The 20119-nt window shown below is 40.2% G+C and overlaps 1 protein-coding gene across 8 annotated transcripts in view; it reads right to left on the reverse strand.

The window, feature by feature from the left end:
- Positions 1–20119, reverse strand: part of sox5 (SRY-box transcription factor 5) — a 169696-nt gene that overhangs the window by 58967 nt on the left and 90610 nt on the right. For all 8 annotated transcript variants that reach the window (XM_035427275.1, XM_035427273.1, XM_035427274.1 and 5 more), the window contains 2 exons: positions 13215–13389; positions 3258–3474 (listed from right to left, as the gene is read on the reverse strand). In XM_035427275.1, the coding sequence (XP_035283166.1) occupies positions 3258–3474; positions 13215–13389 (392 nt within the window). The remainder of the gene's footprint in view (positions 1–3257; positions 3475–13214; positions 13390–20119) is intronic.

Here is a 20119-nt window from a genome sequence, read left to right on the forward strand (position 1 = left end):
CATTCATTCAAGAGGGCAAAAAAATACAGAGGCACAGAGAGTGCTTGTGAACAGCATGTGACTGGAGGCCATCGCAGTGGGGATCGGTTGCTGAAAAACCTATCTTTGAACAAAAGACTTCAACTCTGTAAAAAAAAACCTGCACTGGAGTTAAGTGGGTTGAAGTGATGAAAACTATTACTTTGTTTAATGCAATTATTTAAAAAAGAAACTGAAAGAGGTGAAGTGCAGCACAATTCATAACCAGATTTGTTTTGGCTATTTTGTATTCCTTGTGGAAGTATTTCCATTGCCATATATTGTAACTATGCAATTTGGAACTTACAATTTACAATCTGTTTTACAATGAAAACTTCTACATCTCCCGACTGTTTCCCATGACTACAAATCACATTGACGCAGCCAGCACTCTGGTGCGTACGGTCTCTATGTTCCTACATGTAAAGTTTTGATTTCTTCAAATGTTAATCCCAAACACAAAAACGAAGAAAACAAAGAACTTCTTCACTGCAAAATGTTTAATCTAAAATCAACTACGATAAAGCCTACTTAAAACTAACAAAGTACAAATGGTTCCTGTTGGACTCATATAAGAACTTGACTTAACCCCAAGTATTGTGGTATTGTGAATCAAGGTTATACTGAAGCCCATATTATATACAGTCTGCATAACTACACTATACGATGATCTCAATATATCTCAATGCTTCAATGTGGGTATTATACAGTATATCAAAAAAAATGGTGAGGATACAGTCAACAATCTCTCTTTAACATAACTCACGATTAGTTCTAGTTCTTTTCTTCACATATGTAATTCAGTGACTTCATTGAAAACCATATTTTGCATTTATTTTGAAGTCAAGGACAAATTCTATTGAATCCTGGCCAGTGTTTCAGTACTTCAGTGAGGTCTGTACTATGTCCATACACTATTCCTCAGTGCCACACTAAAGATAGTTATTGTTTCCAGTCCCATTATCACTCTGTAGTTCCTCTTCACATCACACACACATTTACTGTGTTAGAGCGTCTCAGTGTGTGTCATCGATCTGGCTGAAGGCCGGGATTCAGGGACGTGTGAAAAGAGGAAGGAGGGATGAAACAAATAATAATAGAGTCCTTTCATAATGATTAAAGCCTTCATTAATCTTTCATCCCAACCTGCCGTTTTCTGCTAATGGTCTTTCAGTACACAGCCACACAATGGGCCAAAGGAAAGGACAGGATTTACATCTGGGTACAAGAGCTCAGCTCCATACATCTGCCTCACTCCCTTCATCTCTCTCTCATGCTCTCCCTCTATACCTTTCTCTTTCTCTCCCTCCGTCATTTTATTGGCCTCTCTGTCCCCCCCTCTCTTTATCTCTCTCTCTCTCTCTCTCTCTCTCTCTCTCTTCCTCCCTCCCTCCCCCTCTCTCTTAGCACAGGGTTCCTTTGTTCAAAACAGCAGAGAGATAATGCGTGGCCCATGACCCGTTCTGAAGGCTGCTGTGTCCTGCACTAATGGATCTCCCTCTCCACACCACGTCTCATTGCTGCTTGCTGTCAGCCCCCGAGCACCAGCGAACACTGCCCTGGCACACCCAAAGCACCCGCCACGCCTCACCCCTCGACCCCCACCTCGCGCCTCTCACACCACACCCTGCAAGACGCTTGCCATACGGCCCTGAAAAGCCAGTTACCGCCAAAAACGTCACAGAGCCTCAGTCTTTCCCTCTGCTGTGTGTCTCTTACCGGCTGCTGACATATTAAGTAAAGGACTGATTGTGTGGGATTTTGTACCAAGTCATAATGTGAAACCAAGTCAGTTTTCCAGGCATTTGCCTTTGTCATTTTTGTAATTATTCAAATGCATACGTATTACTGTAATGAATGCTTTAAAACTAAGGGCAAATTCGTAAATGGTTTCCACTGAGTGCTGAACATCCTGATTAAGTCCAGGCCACACATTTACACAGAAATATGAATAGATACACAATATTCATATATACTCATTTTTTTAATTCATGATGATTTTGAACACATTTTACATTTTTGAATGTGTTCAAAATGATAGGGGCCAGGTAACATGCTGTCTTGTGTTTTGGAATGCGTGGCATTACCCAAAACTGGGATTTACATAAGAGCAACTGCATAATTGGCTGCTTTATGTAACTCATAGTGAATTAACTTCACACAGACTGAAAGTGCACTGAATTCATTGTTATACCTTTTATTGCAACACATATTTCCTTAGTAAATATGGCCATCTTTCTTTCCCGCAAATGAATCAGAAAGATAATCATTGAAAGGTTGGCTGTTCCTTTGTAAAGGGAAAAGGGACTTTATTGAACAGAGTGTGTGAGGGATGCCACAGGAGCAGATATCAATCAATCCACATCCTGCAGTAAAAGGCTGATGGTTCGAGTACAGTGAGTCAGGTAATAAATATGCAAAGGACCGCAGACAAAGATACTGGTGCTGTCCCTGCTGAAACAAAGAGGTGGTTTTGCCATCGCTTCAGTACACAAACCAGCAGATCACTTCTGAGAATGTAGGCTCCTGAATTCCTCAGAACCACGTCAAACGTTTTCATTGTGACCAAAAGGCAAAATATGATGAAACTACTAATAATTTCAGGCCCAGCAGAGAAAATACTAAACTTAAGGGTGCTAATGAAAAGCTACTGGCATACCTAACTGAGAAACTGCTAACATTACTAGACACTACTGTATGAATGACTATACTGATGCTACTGCTACGTATATACAAAAACTGCTGACCTTACAATACCAATGATCAACTGCCATTACAGACAACTGACATTGTGGACACTTTGAGTAAATACTAACATGAAAGTTGCTTCTAGGAAACAGTTCTCTAGCACAGAAGGTACATCTTATGTGCAGTTTCAAAAACACATGCTATCTCAATGAACATGGTCCTGTACTCAAAAAATTACATACATCAGTCATGTAAAAAGATTGAAAAAAAGGCATAGTGAATTATGAAAAAACCTGCAACTATTATAAACCAATACACAGGAGGGGTTTGGTAGAAAGTATAGCCTGTAAGCAGCTGAAAGTGAGATTTGACAGAGGAAGTGCAAGAAACAATGACAGCGCAGACAGGAAGTAGGCGAGACAACTGACAGCACGGGCAGGAAGTACGTACATCAGACAGTGACAGTCCTGGAAGCAGTTGAGAGAGGCAAAGCACAGACAAGACCATTGGAGAGTACGACAGCACAGACAGCAAGACTGTAGAGCACCCACCCTCTGGTTCGTTCTTGATAAGCTCCTCCATCTTGCGCTGCTTCAGCGTGTCCACCACGTCGGCCAGGCTGCCTTTGCGCCGCTCTGGGGTGCCGAGCGCTGCGGCCGAGCCTGGCTCACTTCCTGGACGGCCACCATCTTCCATCTTGGTGGGTGAGGTAGAAGAATTGTGCTGGGTGTAGGGGCTCAGAGAAGCACCCTTACTGCTCTCATGCTCCTGGGGAGAGGGGAGGAGAGAGGAGAGGGGAAGATAAGAGAGGCGGTGAGGAGACATACTGTCACAAGAGATCTGGAACCCTTCCTAACTCAAAGAGATGGAACTGGACTTCCAATGTTCTCCTCAGTATCTATTTTCTTTTTTTACCTCATGTTTACGTGCTTTTATCAACAGCCAGTATTCTAAAACTAATTTAAGATGCAGAGTTCCTTTTCAGTTTTCTGGAATTAGCTTTTTTGGATTCTTCTGTGTGCAGTCATTTGGATTATACACAGAAGAAAACATTAAAGACTGAAGATTTCAGACCGTTTTGAACAGAGGTAATGGTTTTTTTTTCTCTCCAAAGCTCAAGTTTTCCTTTGAAAGACATCCCAGGATTAAAGTAATTCCAAGTTTTTCAACTGAAGTGTATTTTCCCCTGGCTAATATTTATTTATTAAACCGATGTTAAAATCATGCCACCAATGGGGAAGACATGAGAATAACAAATAAACTACAGTATTTCAGAACAAGTTTCTAGCTGTAGAACAGAATATCTGATAAACAACCAATAAAATGCTACAATGCTGATCAGCTTTATCTGGCCTTGGACAGTGACAACACAACACCCAGCGCTACAGAAATGCTTCGTCTGGCTCTCTCCCAGAACACAGGAGATCTACTGTAAGCTTTAATTACAAAACAAGTCAGGTATTTGCGCAAGGTCAATAGTCCAGCTTTGCTAATCAGGGTTAATCTTTAGAGTATCTGGCCCCGTTATCTCACACAGTACCTGTATGAACCAGCAGAGTGCTCAAAACTAGAATAACCCCCAGCATGAGAGACCTACAGTAGATCCCAATGTGTTACTCAGTGGAATAACCTTGTGTGTTAGACGTGACAAAATATCAATGCTTAAATGGAGATACTCAAATGGCTGCCATTGTGCTACACACTGGATTAAGCGTACTGTGTTAAACGCCATATCAACGCCACTTCATTTGACACTGGAATAACCCCACTCTGATGTAAACAGTTTCCAACAGCAAACACACCAGCTGCAATCATCCGGCAGGTAACTACACCTCTGCGACGTCTCTGTAAAAAGCCCCTGGTTGTTTACATGGCAATCTCACTTTAATTGAGGTGATCAGATAGTGATTATTAACTAAAGTCCATACTGTTTTATTCATGGTTTGTAAGAAGCTCTGAACATAGTTGAATTACACAAGCCATGACCGACCAATATTTGAACAAGACAGGCTGGGCCCCCACTATCAACATAGCTGATCGCCATGTCAGTTTAAAGAGATAAATGGAATGTTTCTTATGTGATATTAATTATGAATATCAGTACTGTACATAATATTAGTTGGATGTCATAAGTGACATATTTCATAGGATTTTAATATGTTTACGTACAACAGGACTCTTTTGAATAACATTAAAATACATTTCCTCAAACACATTATTTTTTAAATAAGATGACATTGAGCATGCAGTTCAACAGCTACAGTTATTGATTCATATTGATTCAAATTACAATCATGTTTCTCAGGGAGAGAGAGGAATGAGTGGGGTTATGAATGCTGTTCTCATCATGACCTTATAGTTACCATATATCAGGAGAGAGGAACGCTATAATTAATGTGATTTTTCAGTAAATGTCACAAGTAAGACGTAGGCATTTAGTAATAAGTCATGGAGATGTGTACTTTAAAACTTTGGTTCAGGCACAGATACAAAGGTTTCCTATTTAATTTGTTTCTTCTTTGTGTAAACACAATTCAATTGTCAATGCCAATTAGAAAAACCAGGCAAAATATGACAGCCACGAGTTTAAAAGGTTTTACGATGTCAATAAAACTGTTAATTTCCACCCTCTCCAACAGCCAGCTCTGCTTTGAAAACTCCATGAATCCTTTGCTGTGATCTCACTCGTGGGACACATTCAGAAGTGTGGTATGTAGGGTGAAAGGCTAGTTCCCAGAGTGTTGTGTAGCTACAACCAAGTTCCCAGATGGCCCAATTTTTTTTATTATTATTATCCTTTTTTAACAAACTAAAGGAGCATTACAAATGTTTCCTTAAAATATGTTTTACTAGAGATGTGCCAAGAGAGTTACTGACATTCATATATGTAACCAGCCAGCTGTCCCTAAGAAGGATTCCTTGTGTTTCACAGTATCAGACCTAGGCCACTTCTCCTTTTGGGTGATTTCAGAACAAACTTGGAATCCTTTCTTTTGTTTTGTGTGAAACTACTGCCAAACTACTATTTTGCCCAATCCTAAAATTATGTTCCATTTCAAGTCAATATTTGTACCCGAAATATGCAATATGGTCCGGGGACTTTAAATTGGCGGAGGTCCTCGTGATGTTCATTCTTCCACTGACACAATTAACTTTATTCAGTGAAAAACTGTATATGGTGTTGTCACTTTCCTCTGTTCTAAACAGTGTGTTGTTCAATAAATTCCAATAAACTGCCAATATGCATCTGCCATTTTTACTAGGATCTTAGGCAAGTGCAAATCTAGCAGTCTTCACTAGTACCAATACACATCAGATTATGAAGACTACTCCTTCATATTACTGAGGTATATGATCAGATTCACTCTGAACATAGCATGTTGTGATGGGAAGCCAATGTTTTTGCCTGGTTAGGACCAAGTACTTTTTCTGGCTAAGGTTGCCTCTTCACAGTAGACATCAATAACAAAAACCTTTTACCTTAACAGTTGAGTATCAGTCAATAGCATGCAATAATACATTTTTATGGTGAAAAGCATACATGGTTTTTCACTTATTCCCCAGCTGAACTGGATACATGTGATTTCTAATAGTTTTCCAGTGCACACTAATACTCCTTTTCATATTTTTCTAAATTTCACCAGTTTTTCTCAGTTTTACAGGATCTCCGCAACCTTCATAATGGAAAACTGAACAATTTCACCTGGGAACCAGACGCACTACGCAATTTTAATGTAGTACATTTGACAAAGTGGCTGAAGTAAATAAATTGCAGTCTTTTCAATGATTTACAAGCATAAGCACCACAGATCTGTCAGTGCTGTGCTGTTCTGTTTATCTGTTCTTTCATCTGAATTTGGTTAGCTTGTGCTGGACTGCAGCAGAAACATCGTCACAGGGGAGAGAATGGTTCTCACAAGCAAAGGGGACAAGATAACCATAAACCACACTGAAAGTACATAAAAACTCATGTTCCAGTGGGACGAGGCACAATTTAAAACCAGACAATATGCTACACCAAAATGTAAGAGGGACAACTCAGTTCAAACCCAGAAAATATGCAACACTGACACGTCACAATTTAAAACCAGAGGGAGAGAAAAGAGGAGAGTGGCAGCTCTGACTCTCCCCACATTAGTCTGGCATGCATTTTAAACACCAAGTCACACCTGTCACATCCAATTTATTTAATCCCTAGCCTACTTAGAAAAAGAAGCACTATTTATTTAAAGAAGAAAAAAATGTCCAGAAAACACAAACAAAAAAAATGAGAAAAGGGGAGAAAAAAATAACCCCTCTCTCTACTCATGGACTACAAATGTCATCAGCAAAAGGTTGTAAACAAAGGTCCTTCCTCACTCCAGAAGAATTAAAACAGCATGGTTCTTTAAAGAGGGGATCTTTGATTAATGACATGTTTGGTTGGATTAAAATGCCAAGATTCCCATTTCCGGATCTAGCTTTCACGCATTACATTCTTTTTCAGACAGACTTCAGAATTAAACTGGGGAGGGAGGGAGGGGAGTCACAGAAGATGAGAAGGAAGAGGGAGATGGGACTTAAATCTTGGAAGTAACTCAGTGAAAGAACCCAAACCGAATCAGTGAAACATTAACAGAGCATTTATCACTATTATATTCCAAACAACCCCTTATGATGCCTCTGAAACTACTGACTAGGAACCATCAGAATGCTGCAGTTGTGCCAGTACAGCTGGGGATGGACCCAAACATGTATGACAAGAAAACTTGCGTCTCATTGAAACTAATAAAAAAAGGAAAAAGGTGTTATTTTGCATGTTTTTGCATATAACTGAGTGCATATGCATATTTGTGAGTGTGTGTGTGTGTGTGTGTGTGTTTGTGTGTGCATGTATAGGGCTCTTTACAAGTGTGTATGAATGACTGTGTTCTACATTTGTGTGTTGGCGTGGGTGTGTGCGCGTGTCTGTATGTGAGTATATGCCAATGCATAACTGTGTAAGAGTAATTGTATTTTACATTTCTGTGTGTGTGTGTATGCGTGCGTGTGTGTGTGTGTGTGCGTGTGCGTGTTTGTTTGAATATATGTATTTATATGCATTTGATCTGCAATCCGGCTGGTGTAGGCGGTTCTGCTTTTAGTTTGCAGATGTCAATTCTCTTCCAAACGACTGTAACAAACTGCTCTCCTATTGCCTCCCTTTATCCCTTTACTGCTTCAGCACGGGAACTGAATTAAACAACTTTTGTCTTTTTAAGCTCATCTGTGACAGGAGCATATTTAAACACACTTCACAGTTGCCAGAAAATCTAATCAAATCTAAATGCTGTTTCTTCCTTCAGCCAAAACAGATGCCACTGCTCGTGTTCCTCCTCTCTTTTATTCCCTCATCTCCCAGCGACCACAGGATAAACACCCAGCTATCCTGCAGACAGAGTATGATGAGGGGATGGGTGGAACAGACATTCAAAAATGTGGCCAGCACTTGCTCTCAGCCTTTACGCTTCTATTTTATCATTTCAGGCAGCACACAGGCAGTGTTTCAGAACCCTGCCTTCTAACGTGTCAGGGAGAGCAACTAAACTCCACTATTCATAAACCTGAGGGGCATCCGATAACATATGAACACAGATCACACGCATTTATACTCTCACTGTCTTTCTGCCTCTCACATAAATACACACACAAGCGCGCACACATGCACGCATACACACGCATACAAATGTATGCGCACACATGCTGATGACCCTGGGACAACAAATCCTCCTGTTCATGTGCATGCATGAGTAAGCCAGCCGGACTCTGTGTGTGTGTGTGTGTGTGTATGTGCGTGAGTGTGTGCGCGTGCGTATTTGCATGCGCAGTTGTCTGGGAGTGTGGGTACTGTGCCAGTGTTTGAGTAGAGGCTAAAGAGCAGCTTGTCATTTGTGATTCTGAGGAGACCAAGATATCCCAGCATTCCCAGTAGGGCTGCTGGACTGTGAAGTCAGACACAGAGAGAACACGCTGAAACACAATAAAGGCCTTTAACACAGGTTCCAGCTAAATACTGTCACCCATAATAACCTTACCTGTAGCTTGCAGGTTTACAGCTCAAATGAAAAACAAAACAGCATCAACACACTTCACTGCTGGCTTAAATGGTACTCAGACTGAGGAAAATTTCTGCTGTTCGGAAACCAAGTAAATATTTTATGGAATGCAATCTTTTCATAAACTTCTATAAATGTTCCATGATTTTATTGATCAACTACATAGTATGCAAAAGTAACTGGCATGGAAACCCTAACACATATTGTTCTATAATAATAATAATAATAATAATAATAATAATAATAATAATAATTATTATTATTATTATTATTATTACTACTATTATTATTATTATTATGATTGTTGTTGTTATTATTCACAACAAAAATATATATTGTTGTCATATAATAATAGCAGGAATAATAATCATCCTCCTACTATTAGCAATAGTAATTATTATTACTTGTTTTGATATTGATAATTGTATACTTATTATTTTATAATAATAATTTTATTTACTTCATTTATTCATATAGTACTGTAATACAAAATGTTATTGCCTTTTCAATGCGTCTGATCATGCTACTATACATAACCATACATCGTTGTATAACCATAATGCATGAGCCTTTTTCGCTGAATTTATATTTATGAAAATATTTTTGGTGCTAAAAATGTCATTCATATCTTCAGTTACTAGTCATCTTTAAATAGGTAATCAACAAACTCAGTTCAGTCCCACAATATTGAATTCCTAATTATTTCCTGTTAATAGCCATTGCCTAACAGGAAATAAAATAACTAAGCAAGAACATCCCGTTAGTTTCGGGGTTATTTACAAACCGTAACATCTCGCTATCTCATAGGTATATTCCAGTTTGTCAAGGAGTTTGTCCTCGTGAGCGCACCTTGCTTAAACAACATGGAATGGGCGGACAAGTAAGCTCTCACCAAGGATTCCTCCCTGGAACGCTCCGCTCATTAAACATACAAAAGGGATTAATTATCACCTAGTTATTATCACCTGCAAGTAAAACCCTTCCCACCTTTTATCTGTAAAAGCTTCCGTTTTTTACTGTAAAACTCAGGGGACAGGGAGCTCTCACTGCCCTTCTAGCGCACGCAAAACACGCGCGCGGACGGAGGAGAGGGTTTTAAATCTCACTCTCTTTCTTCTCGCGCTGCGGTGTCGGCAGATGAAGAGGTCAGCCCTGTTTAAGCGTGCGCTGCCGTGTTAATTTAGTATGACAAGATAAAGCAGTAATCTCCTCTCGCTAGCGCCTGTAAACCAGCCGCTACCCAGGGACACGCGGAGTCGATTTACACTGTGTATCACTTTGTACAATTGCCGTGACAAAGCCCCTCGGAGTCCTCGCATGTAAATCTCTCTCTCACTCAACACTACTGCCACTCAGCGCGGATCGGATTGGTGCTAAAGCCCTGACAAACTTCACATTTTACACATCCCATCCCATTCCAAAATCCACCCCTCCACGAGATGGGTAGGATTTATTCATCCATGTCAATATAAGGCTTTATTCTTTCCCATTTTATTTGTCAGTCAGACGATTAAAGTAGCATTTAATTTTCAAAGATTTGAGAGTCTGCAAAATATTTTCTAGATTTGGAAAAGCTTTTTATAACGATGATACCAAAATGGTACAATAATAATAATAATAATAATAATAATAATAATAATAATAATAATAATTTGTATGATATTGTTTATATTACTGTATTATTGTTACAATTCGTGATACATGAAACATTTATCTTTTCATACAAATGTTAAATAATACAATACAACTGACTTCATTTAATATTGAAATTCATATTCAATATTTACTACTACACTGTTTGAAGTTGGCTCTGTGGTTACCACAAATATACATGTAAAATGCCATGCTCATATTCATACTGAACCCTGGCCATTTTTAAAGTTTATTTGAGCCCATATTGTCTCTGTGATCTGCATGGGTAAAACTAAATTTCACTTAATTGTCTGCATGATTACATAATAACTGCAGAAACAAATGATAAATGGACACAGATAGGTTCAATCCTGCCAGTAAAAACTACCAGATCCGATATTACATGACAAGTTTGCTCTGAATGTTTAGGTAAATGCTAATGATAGAGCCACACTTGGCTTTTATTCTATTCCCATGAAATAATAGAAACAATAACTGTATTTAAAAATCTATATAAAAATAGTATAACAGTCAAACTTTCAATGGCTACAAATATATGTATGTTGACGGTCTAAAATGCTGTTTGGCTTGTTATGTCCAACAACACATAAGGTCTTCCCATTTTATAGAAGTATACTGAAGTGTAAATAACTAATTCTTTTTCTCCATCATTGCATTTTACAACGGAGGGGGGAACGAGCACAGGGGAGAGGGACTTTGCTTTCGTGAGGGACGTTCTGAGGCCTCCAGTGTCCTGCAAGACCTGCGATCATCGTGCAGATTACAATTAATTCCTTGAAATATCAACAGCTTGTTTTAGTGCTGTACCGGTTTCCAAAGTCTGCCTTCTGTGTGCACTCACTTATCAGGCAGATAAAGGGTCTGGGGGAAAGGTCAGCCGTGAGTGCTGTAACATTCAGCTGTGATTCCACGTGAGCCCTGTGACCAGAGCTCACCTATTACACATATTCACACAGGACACCTGTCCACACAAAACCCTTTACACATCCACACGCAAACCCCATCCCCACTTTATAAATACACATATCCATACAGAACATAGTCAAACAACATCAGACAACACACTTTCACACAAAACTCCACAGACACTGACACACTACAAATGCACATTTGCACATTTAATGCCCCCACACTATACATGCCTTAAAACTACACTACACTCAATATAATTACACCATACACCCTATTACTAGGGACCTACTTTATTCACAGTACAGTAAATGGGCATGAATTTCACTATCATAGAATTTTTAAAAATCTAGAAATCAAGTTCATGTTCTTAATTAATTTTTTTTTTAAAAACACCCCCAGAGATTAAGAGCATGGGGCATTCTGTAACTATATTCAGCTTCTTTTTTAGTACCTGGCTTCATGTGTTGAAATGCCTTCCCAAACAGACACAACTCTCTCCACATCCACATATAAGTGTCTTGGGATTGTCAGATAATCTTGTGATGTGTGTAATTATATCTGCTCACAAGTTTTTAAGCCCAGAAACTGTTGCTTACTTTTCGCTTTTCATTTCCCTGTAATGTGATTTATCCGTCTTTTCGCTTTGATGGTTTTCGCAGCCCAAGTGGCACTGAACAGTTGCCCGCCATGTGCGAGATCTAAACAAATATTGCAGGTTGAACAAAATACTTTTCTCCACCATCGGCATGTATCATTTCTCTTCCAAATTCTTTCACACCGTCCCCTCGGGAAATATTTCAGGGGCTTTCGATTACGGTTTTCATCCCATCGGGCTTCCTCTCCCGATTTGGAAGCCGCGGTAGCGCTCACGGACCCGTCTCACCAGTGCGCGGTCTCCCGTCGGCTGGGTACGAGGGAAGACGCGCGCGGCATTCCCGTCCAAAGCGGGCGCTGCCAGCAGCTGCTTGCGTTCACCGCGGTCGAGCTGCGGAGTCATTCCCGCGGAGGAGCCCGCTCGAGGGAGCGGGCGGGACGCCGTGCCTGCGCGGTGACACAGAGACAGCCCTGCCGAGCGAAACCCCCCCTCCCCGACTGACGCTACGGGCATTTACGCACCGCGGGGCTGCCAGCCACAGTCGATGCTGACACGTTCGGGATTGGATGCCATATCATTGGGGCTCATCGCAAAACACTGACAACCAGCGTTTTTACAGATCAAGCCAACCGACAGCCCCCTTCATTTACTCATTTTGAATTTTTTAGCACTCTTTCAGAATCAAGAATAGACCACCATTTAAAATATAGATTGCTATTTTATCATTCATACAGAGCCACCCGGAGCTTCAGATCAATGCGGCATTATTGTATGGAGTGCTAATATCATGATGTGGTGCTCAGCAATATATCACAGTAAATCCTGAGTGACTGTATTCAGTATTTGTAAAAACCTTATTTGTATATGTAACCTGAAATGGCCTGCATGTAATTTTATTTGACATTAATATGAAGTAGTAATATACACAACACCGCGATTCATTACTGAGATCAAATTTAATGGGGTTGAGAAAATTTCACGTGTTAATGTCATTTTTCACAGCTATGCTATTTCTGCCAGTCACTGCCAGTCACCGATACCTCTGCCAGTCACAGGGCTTCAGTGATTAGTAGCCATTCTGCTTATTATATGCGCAGCACCACCACTTGAATTCATCTAACCCAAACATTAAGGTCTTGATGGCAAATCTAATATAATCACCTCTCCAAAAACAGTATGGCTTGGAGCGGCGTGACTTTCATTCACAGAATGTACCCCTGCTCAGAGAGGCTGAGGTTCAGAGGAGAGGCTGTGCAGAGGAGATGTTGTCCTACCATTGGGGGGCTGTCCAGGGAGCGGGGGGAGGGCCTGCTGCTGCTGGAGCTCAGGGGGAAGTGAATGACGGGGTGTCCGTCACTCTCCTCGTCTTCCAATTTCTGTCTGCTTGTCACCATGACTACCTCTCCATCTGTTGCCCCATATGGAGAGGCTGGTCGCTTGGAAGACATCCTGGAAAAGAGAGAAAGGGAGACATTCTGGAAACGCGCACTCTCAGGAAGAGAGCAGTAGAGGTAGAGATGGGGGGAAGAGTAGGATAGACACATGAAGGAGACTCAAGAGGAAAGAGTAGAGGCAGAGAGAGATGGAATAATAGGAGTGACAGGGAGCGTATATCACACAGAAAGAAGAGTCTTCTGTGCCAAAAAGTCACTTCTGAATTGAATAGAACACGCTTTCTCTCTGATGATGATGATGATCATAATAATAATAATAATAATAATAAGAAGAAGAATGATAATAATAATAAAAAATAATAATAAAACAACAACATTATTATTATTATTATTATTATTATTATTATTATCAGAGAGAATAATTCTTACACAGGGTATAATCTAAAGAGTGGACCTGCCACGATGTATATTACTCCATAACTGAACACACAGATAATAACAAATTCCATGCATACATACTCTATTGTCAGGGTAAGCATATAGATTCCACGCGAGGAATTTACTTGATGAACCAGATATTTCTAGAGAGAATTTTTTAAAAGCTATGTTTCAACAATAACTGGATTCTCTGCCTTTTCTGGAGCACTGTTATAACTTTACCATGTTCAGCCTTGAACCTAGTGTTTACACTCCATCTAGGTAATATGCATCTATCAGAGGTAAACTTGAGCAGGGGCTGACAGAGACACAGGTGGAACTCCGGAAACCAAAGAAGCAAACACTAACGCGTCCTGCCACATTTTAGTTGCCCTTGCGGAGCACTGAGCATATACAAGGGTCTTTCTTGACATGAAGGCAACCTTCACATCAGTTTATTTAAAAAAATAATTACTTGATTAGGAGGACCGGGTTTGGTCAGGAGTTTTTTTCTTTTTGTTAGGGGGGCAAGGGTGGCTACACTGCTGACATTGCATTTGCCTTGTGATAGCAAAGCACACACACATTATTGTTCTTTACCTTGGCTGGCCGATCTTGGCCTCTGAGGGTTCCCTTACAGAATGCATTTATTGTCTGTTGTATAACATCAGTGAAGGTAAATACATGGTAATTCATTCCTTCACATTTGAAGGATACAAATACATTTGTGTGCCACAGTGATTACTGCACTGCATATCTAATCCAAAGGTTGCAGGTTCAAATCCCTGGCTTACATTTGAATGTATACATGTGTGGGTATATACTGTATATTTGCCCCATGCTCCGTAGCCCATGCCCCCTGTTTGGCTTGCTGATGGAGGATTTTCACAGCTCCTTTAGAGCAATAAAATGTCTATTTTCCTCCAATCCTTTGAAGTATAATTACTGTACAATTCAGCTCCCCAGGTGACCAGGTTATAGCAGGCATTTCATTCAAAGTTGGCAGACCCGTGTTGGTGGAGAGCCTGCATAAAACCTCTAAAGCCTGTACTGATGTGTGGATTAAAAGAAGGCTTTTATTAAGCAGATAAACTGGCAGCAAGGAGTGTCTCCAAGGTCATAATTAGCAACCATTAGCATAATTTCACTCCGTCCTACTATGGCAGTAATAAAGGCACGTCTGCCAAGCTACCCTCCCTCCACCGCAACACCATGCAGTACAATTCCCAAATGCAACAGCGCTCCAAACTCACACGCTACAACAATGCTATGAACACTCAACATACAAGAGTAGCTTCCGAGCTGTAAGAGTAAACTCCCAGAGTGCAACAGTGTTCTAAGGCCACAGCATGGAACAGTCCAATAACCTACTGTGAAGTACTGTAAAGAACACTGATGTACCAAATGCTGGCACTTCATTGGTGATCTAAACTCCCAGATTGCAAAACTCTTTGCACTACATGAACCATCACGTTAAACCTTATAGTATATTAATCTCCCAGAGTGCAACAGTACTCTAAACTCCCAGAGTGCAAAACGCACTCTGAGCTCACACAGTACACTAGTTCAGGGATTCATCACACCCTGTGCCCAAACATTAAGCTCAGATTAAAGCTGTACTTACGCCATGTGCTTTCATGATTATAAACTGTTACTTAAATACCCTCTGATGTTAGTTATGTACATTTTTGTTAAGTCAGTAATGGTGTCCATTAAATTCTGAGAAGAGTTTAAGTACAGAATCAGAGTGATTTACCTAATCGCCATCAGCTGTGTTAAACACACATTTTCATATTTAATGAAACAAACCCAGTTAGCTTTCTCTAGAGATTCTTTGAGGGAATTCTTACAGAAACATACTATACATTGACAGAGAGGCATAGAAGCATGTTATACAATGATGGAAACACACAGAAACACGCTTCATGTTGAGGACAGGGAAAAAATACTGAGAAACACAAAAAATGGTAAACAATGGCAAAGACACACAGCGACACACATAAAATTCTGGTGGACACTAACATAAAGACACATTGCGCACTCATAAACACATTAACTGGAACACTTATTTGACACTAATTGATACCTAAAGTACATACAGTGTGACACACTGGCAGGTACACAATCACTGAAACTAAAAACTAAGCGAAGAGACAATTTGGGAAGTACACACTAAAAGAAAAAATGTTACAAACAGATGGAGCGCAACAGTCACAGTCGAGATCTAATGAGCCCAAAGGAGTCTCTTAAATGAGATTAAGTTTGTGAACTGCCCATCTTGTACATGGACAGTAGCATAGAAAAGAGAACATGTCTGCGCGAAACAAATATGCACTGTTACGTCTGTAAAGAATATAGCAGAGGTAACCACTATATCTCACATACTCACTATTCTATCTGTAAGGAATAGTGCTGAGTTAACAACTAGATCAGGAATGCACACTATTCTATCTGTAAGGAATAGTGCTGAGGAAACCAAGAGATCGCGAATGCACACCATTATATCTGCAGAGGCCACAGCCGAGAGAACCATGAAATCACACAAATTATTCATAAACACAGGGGAAAATACTTGTTGCACGAAGACTGAGCGAGCAGATACGTTAAAACGGCAAACACTGCCCCTCAGAGCCTTTTCAGCACCAATTATCACTCACCACACGCTTAACTGACTGAGTCTGCTTTCACACTGATCATTTGGTACATTGAAAATTTGCAGTTAGCAGATATTGTGCAGTTTTATTACGCCTTTATCGGCCTTTTAAAGCTTTATCTACTCTGCTGACTGAGTTGTACGGAACGCGTTCATTCACTCTACCAGCTCCAGGTCCTGTGCCTGAAAACAAAAACCTCAGCATTTACATACATATGACCTGCTGAGGAATCATTAAGGCAAATAGACTCATGATATCATGACTGCACTGTATAGTCCTTTCTTTCTTTCTTTCTTTCTTACTTACTTACTTTATATCTCTCTCTCTCTGTTTAAGGAAGTTGAGGGGGTTATACTTCACATACTTCCTAGATGACTGTTATCCGCTTTTAAGTGTTTTACATGAAGCACAAATGCAAAAAACAAAAATACAACAGCTGTGTCTTAATATGGTATGGACTATGGTAACATACAGACAAGAGGACAGAGCACAGGCAAGAGTGCAGAAGCATGAGGACAGTCAGCACAGGACAACAGGCAGTACTGACACAAGCAGACAGCAAAACACAGGGAAGGAAAAAGTCAATGTAAGGATAGCTAAATAAGCTATTTAGGAAATTGGGGACCAACAGAACTTTGACCCTGCCAACAGGTTAAAAAAACAGAAACAATTTCTCCCCCAACCATTCAAACTCTCACAAGCACACAAACAAACATTTGAAAACAAGCACACATCTGTACTGTATGTGCATTACCTGGCACCTACACACAAACACACACACCAATGAACACCCACATAAACACACACAACCCACACACACCAAACACACACAATCCTGTAGCAAAAGATGTGGTCAAATGTACTGGTGGGTAAGACAGAGGGCATGAGCCAGCTCACAGTGCCTCAAGAAAAAGAGCCCCCCCCCCCCCCAAAAAAAAGAAAAAACCAGCAGCTCCCTTGTGTTGCCAGGGTTTTAGTCATCACTTCATCTGCAGTCTGTAGAGTTCCCAGTCTGTAGAGTTCCCTGTCTTGTTTTTGTTATCATTATTTATTTCTTTAGACTGAGTCACAGTGCTGTGATTTTCAGTGACATTTTACGTTGGAGAGCTTCCATGTTTCTATTAAAAAAAAGAAATCTGGAGAAAAAAGTGCATCAGTCCAGCGTTAGAGAGTGCCGCTCTTAAGAGTGCACCCTGAAAGAGTGCTCTGCTCTCGTGAGGGGAATCTGGAAGATGGACTTTCAGCCATACATTCAGAAACTAAATCCAAACACCCCTCTGAGTTCTTCCCAGACGTGTTTATAAAATAATACAGAAATGCTTATTGACAGATGAATGCTGCTTTTCATTATGATGCACAGATTTAGGCTCCATTTGTTCAGTAATCCATAAAACCCAGCCTCTAATCTACCCACACACGGAGCCTACATTACCCACCATATAAAAGTTACACTGAAGGTAGTGTTCTAGAGAAACAGGACCTGTAAAAACTCAATGATTCCGTTCCACATGCACACACGCACATACACACACACGTACACATGCAAGCACACACACACACATACTAATATTGCGAGCACGGGTGCGTGCACACATACACACACACAAACACACGCACACACACACGCACGTCTGTAACAGAGGGTCATTCAGAGCTGCCTGTTCTGACCACAGCTGTTCTACGCTGCATGCACGTCTGCACTCTCATACACACCACCTGACTTATATCAGCTCCTCCTCTTCCTGTGCAAGCTTTCCTTCCAGCTTCTGACAGACAGAGCAGTGATTGTGTCTCTGGGAGAGGGGACAGAGTCTTTCCAAACCTCAAACACAAGAAAAAGTCTGACTTTTTTCTATAGCAACACCTTATAAATATTGAGCAAGCTGCCTGTTACTTGGTTGAAATCGGCACAGACACTCAACAAAACTCTTCCTCTGTTTCTATCACGAAAAATCAAAATCATAACTGCTCCTCTGCCCCTATTATTAAGGTTTTTTTCATTTTCCAAGAGATGATGGAAACCTGGCCTGACCCTTGAACCTTGTTCAGCTGTCATGTGACTTCCCATTTCTTCTCATTCTCAGAAGATACCGGGCGTAAAGAAAAAGGACCTTTGTTGAGAGACATTTGCGAGGCTCAGACAGGACCCTGAAAGACCCCAGGGAAGAATAGAACTTCTCATTTAAACTTCAGCCTTCCGGCATTCCAGCCCAAAAACAACTCAAAACAACTGTGCTGCCACCTTATTGGTCAGCACGGTCAGATGACAACCCTTGGGAGGTCTAGATTGCGCAGAGAGGAGGGGGAGTGTTGGAGGGGAGGGGGAAACTTAGCATTCTCCTCTGGTATTCTTCTTTCTCTCTTTTTTCAAACATGGAGACACGGTTATCAACCCATTCTGAGGACTAACAATATGGCCCAGACAATGGGCCAGTCTGCTGTGAATGGGCACAGTGACTGACACACTGAGAAATGCACTGAGAGAGAAGGAGATGACAGAGTCCTGTCTCCATCAGAGCTCAGGCCACCGAGAACAGGTCAATAATACCAGCGTTCAACCGACACTCCACCATTTAAATGGAGAGAGACAAATGGCCGAGTGTTAAAGTCCCACAAATGGCTGAGTGTTAAAGTGCCACACCAATCGCCTGCCTAGAGAAGCCTCCCTCCCCTTCCTCTCCCCAGCCGGCCTAAAGGAATCTGTCAACTTCTCCAAAGAATCCTTTCCTCCCAATGCAGACAGGCTTTCCTCTGTCACTTACACCTGGATCCAAACTGTAACAAGGAACAGCTCAGAAACACTTAAAAAACATTCAAGGAAATTCTAATATTATGACGATAATATAATAAGTATTTTAGCAGTAATGTCAGTGCTATTATCATTGTTAAGAAGAAGAATTGAATTAATAATTCCAAAAGTAATTCTGTTGATTGCTGATATTCTGTCCAAATTTGACTTCCACAGTGAAGATATAGCTTATGACACCACAATACTGCCTAAAAGGATTTTGGAAAATCTATTAAAATATCTGGGTACTTGTTTTTCTCCTCAATCTCCAGAAATCCCTTTTCTTCTAAACAAAAATGCATTAAAAAAACAACATAACAATAGTAATAACAATAACAACAATAATAATAATAACAATAAATATTATTACTACTACTACTACTACTACTATTATTATTACATATAATAATAATAATAATAATAATAACAATAAAGATATAACCATCTGCATCATTCATACTGTACATACAATTTGTTGTACACTGGTAGATTTTAGGTAACTACCTACAATATGCTTGGACTCCGTACGAATCAAATGCTTTTTCTATTTACCTAAACATTATCAGATTCTATTGGTCAAATGTAAAAAGGTCCTTAAATTTCAAATACAACAAAATATATTTACAATATATTGCAAACATGTTGTTTTGGTCATCTATCACCTGAGTGAATAGGAGATATTATAAATTATATGAGCCATGCCAAGAAAATTCTTGATATATGCAGATAGACAATTTTTTTCTGTGTTTTTGCTTCACATTTGTATCCTGTTTCTATAGAACATTTTAATATTTTATCATCTGTTTCAGGCTGACACTCCATCTCACTCGGACAGAATAAAGCTCAATTTAAAATAAAGTATAAAATTAATGACTGATAACTACACCCTTAATTCCACAAATTCTCTCATGATCATTTCAGTCATT

The sequence above is a fragment of the Anguilla anguilla genome, chromosome 7 (genome assembly GCF_013347855.1).
Source record: "Anguilla anguilla isolate fAngAng1 chromosome 7, fAngAng1.pri, whole genome shotgun sequence".
NCBI classification, from domain to species: Eukaryota; Metazoa; Chordata; class Actinopteri; order Anguilliformes; family Anguillidae; genus Anguilla; species Anguilla anguilla.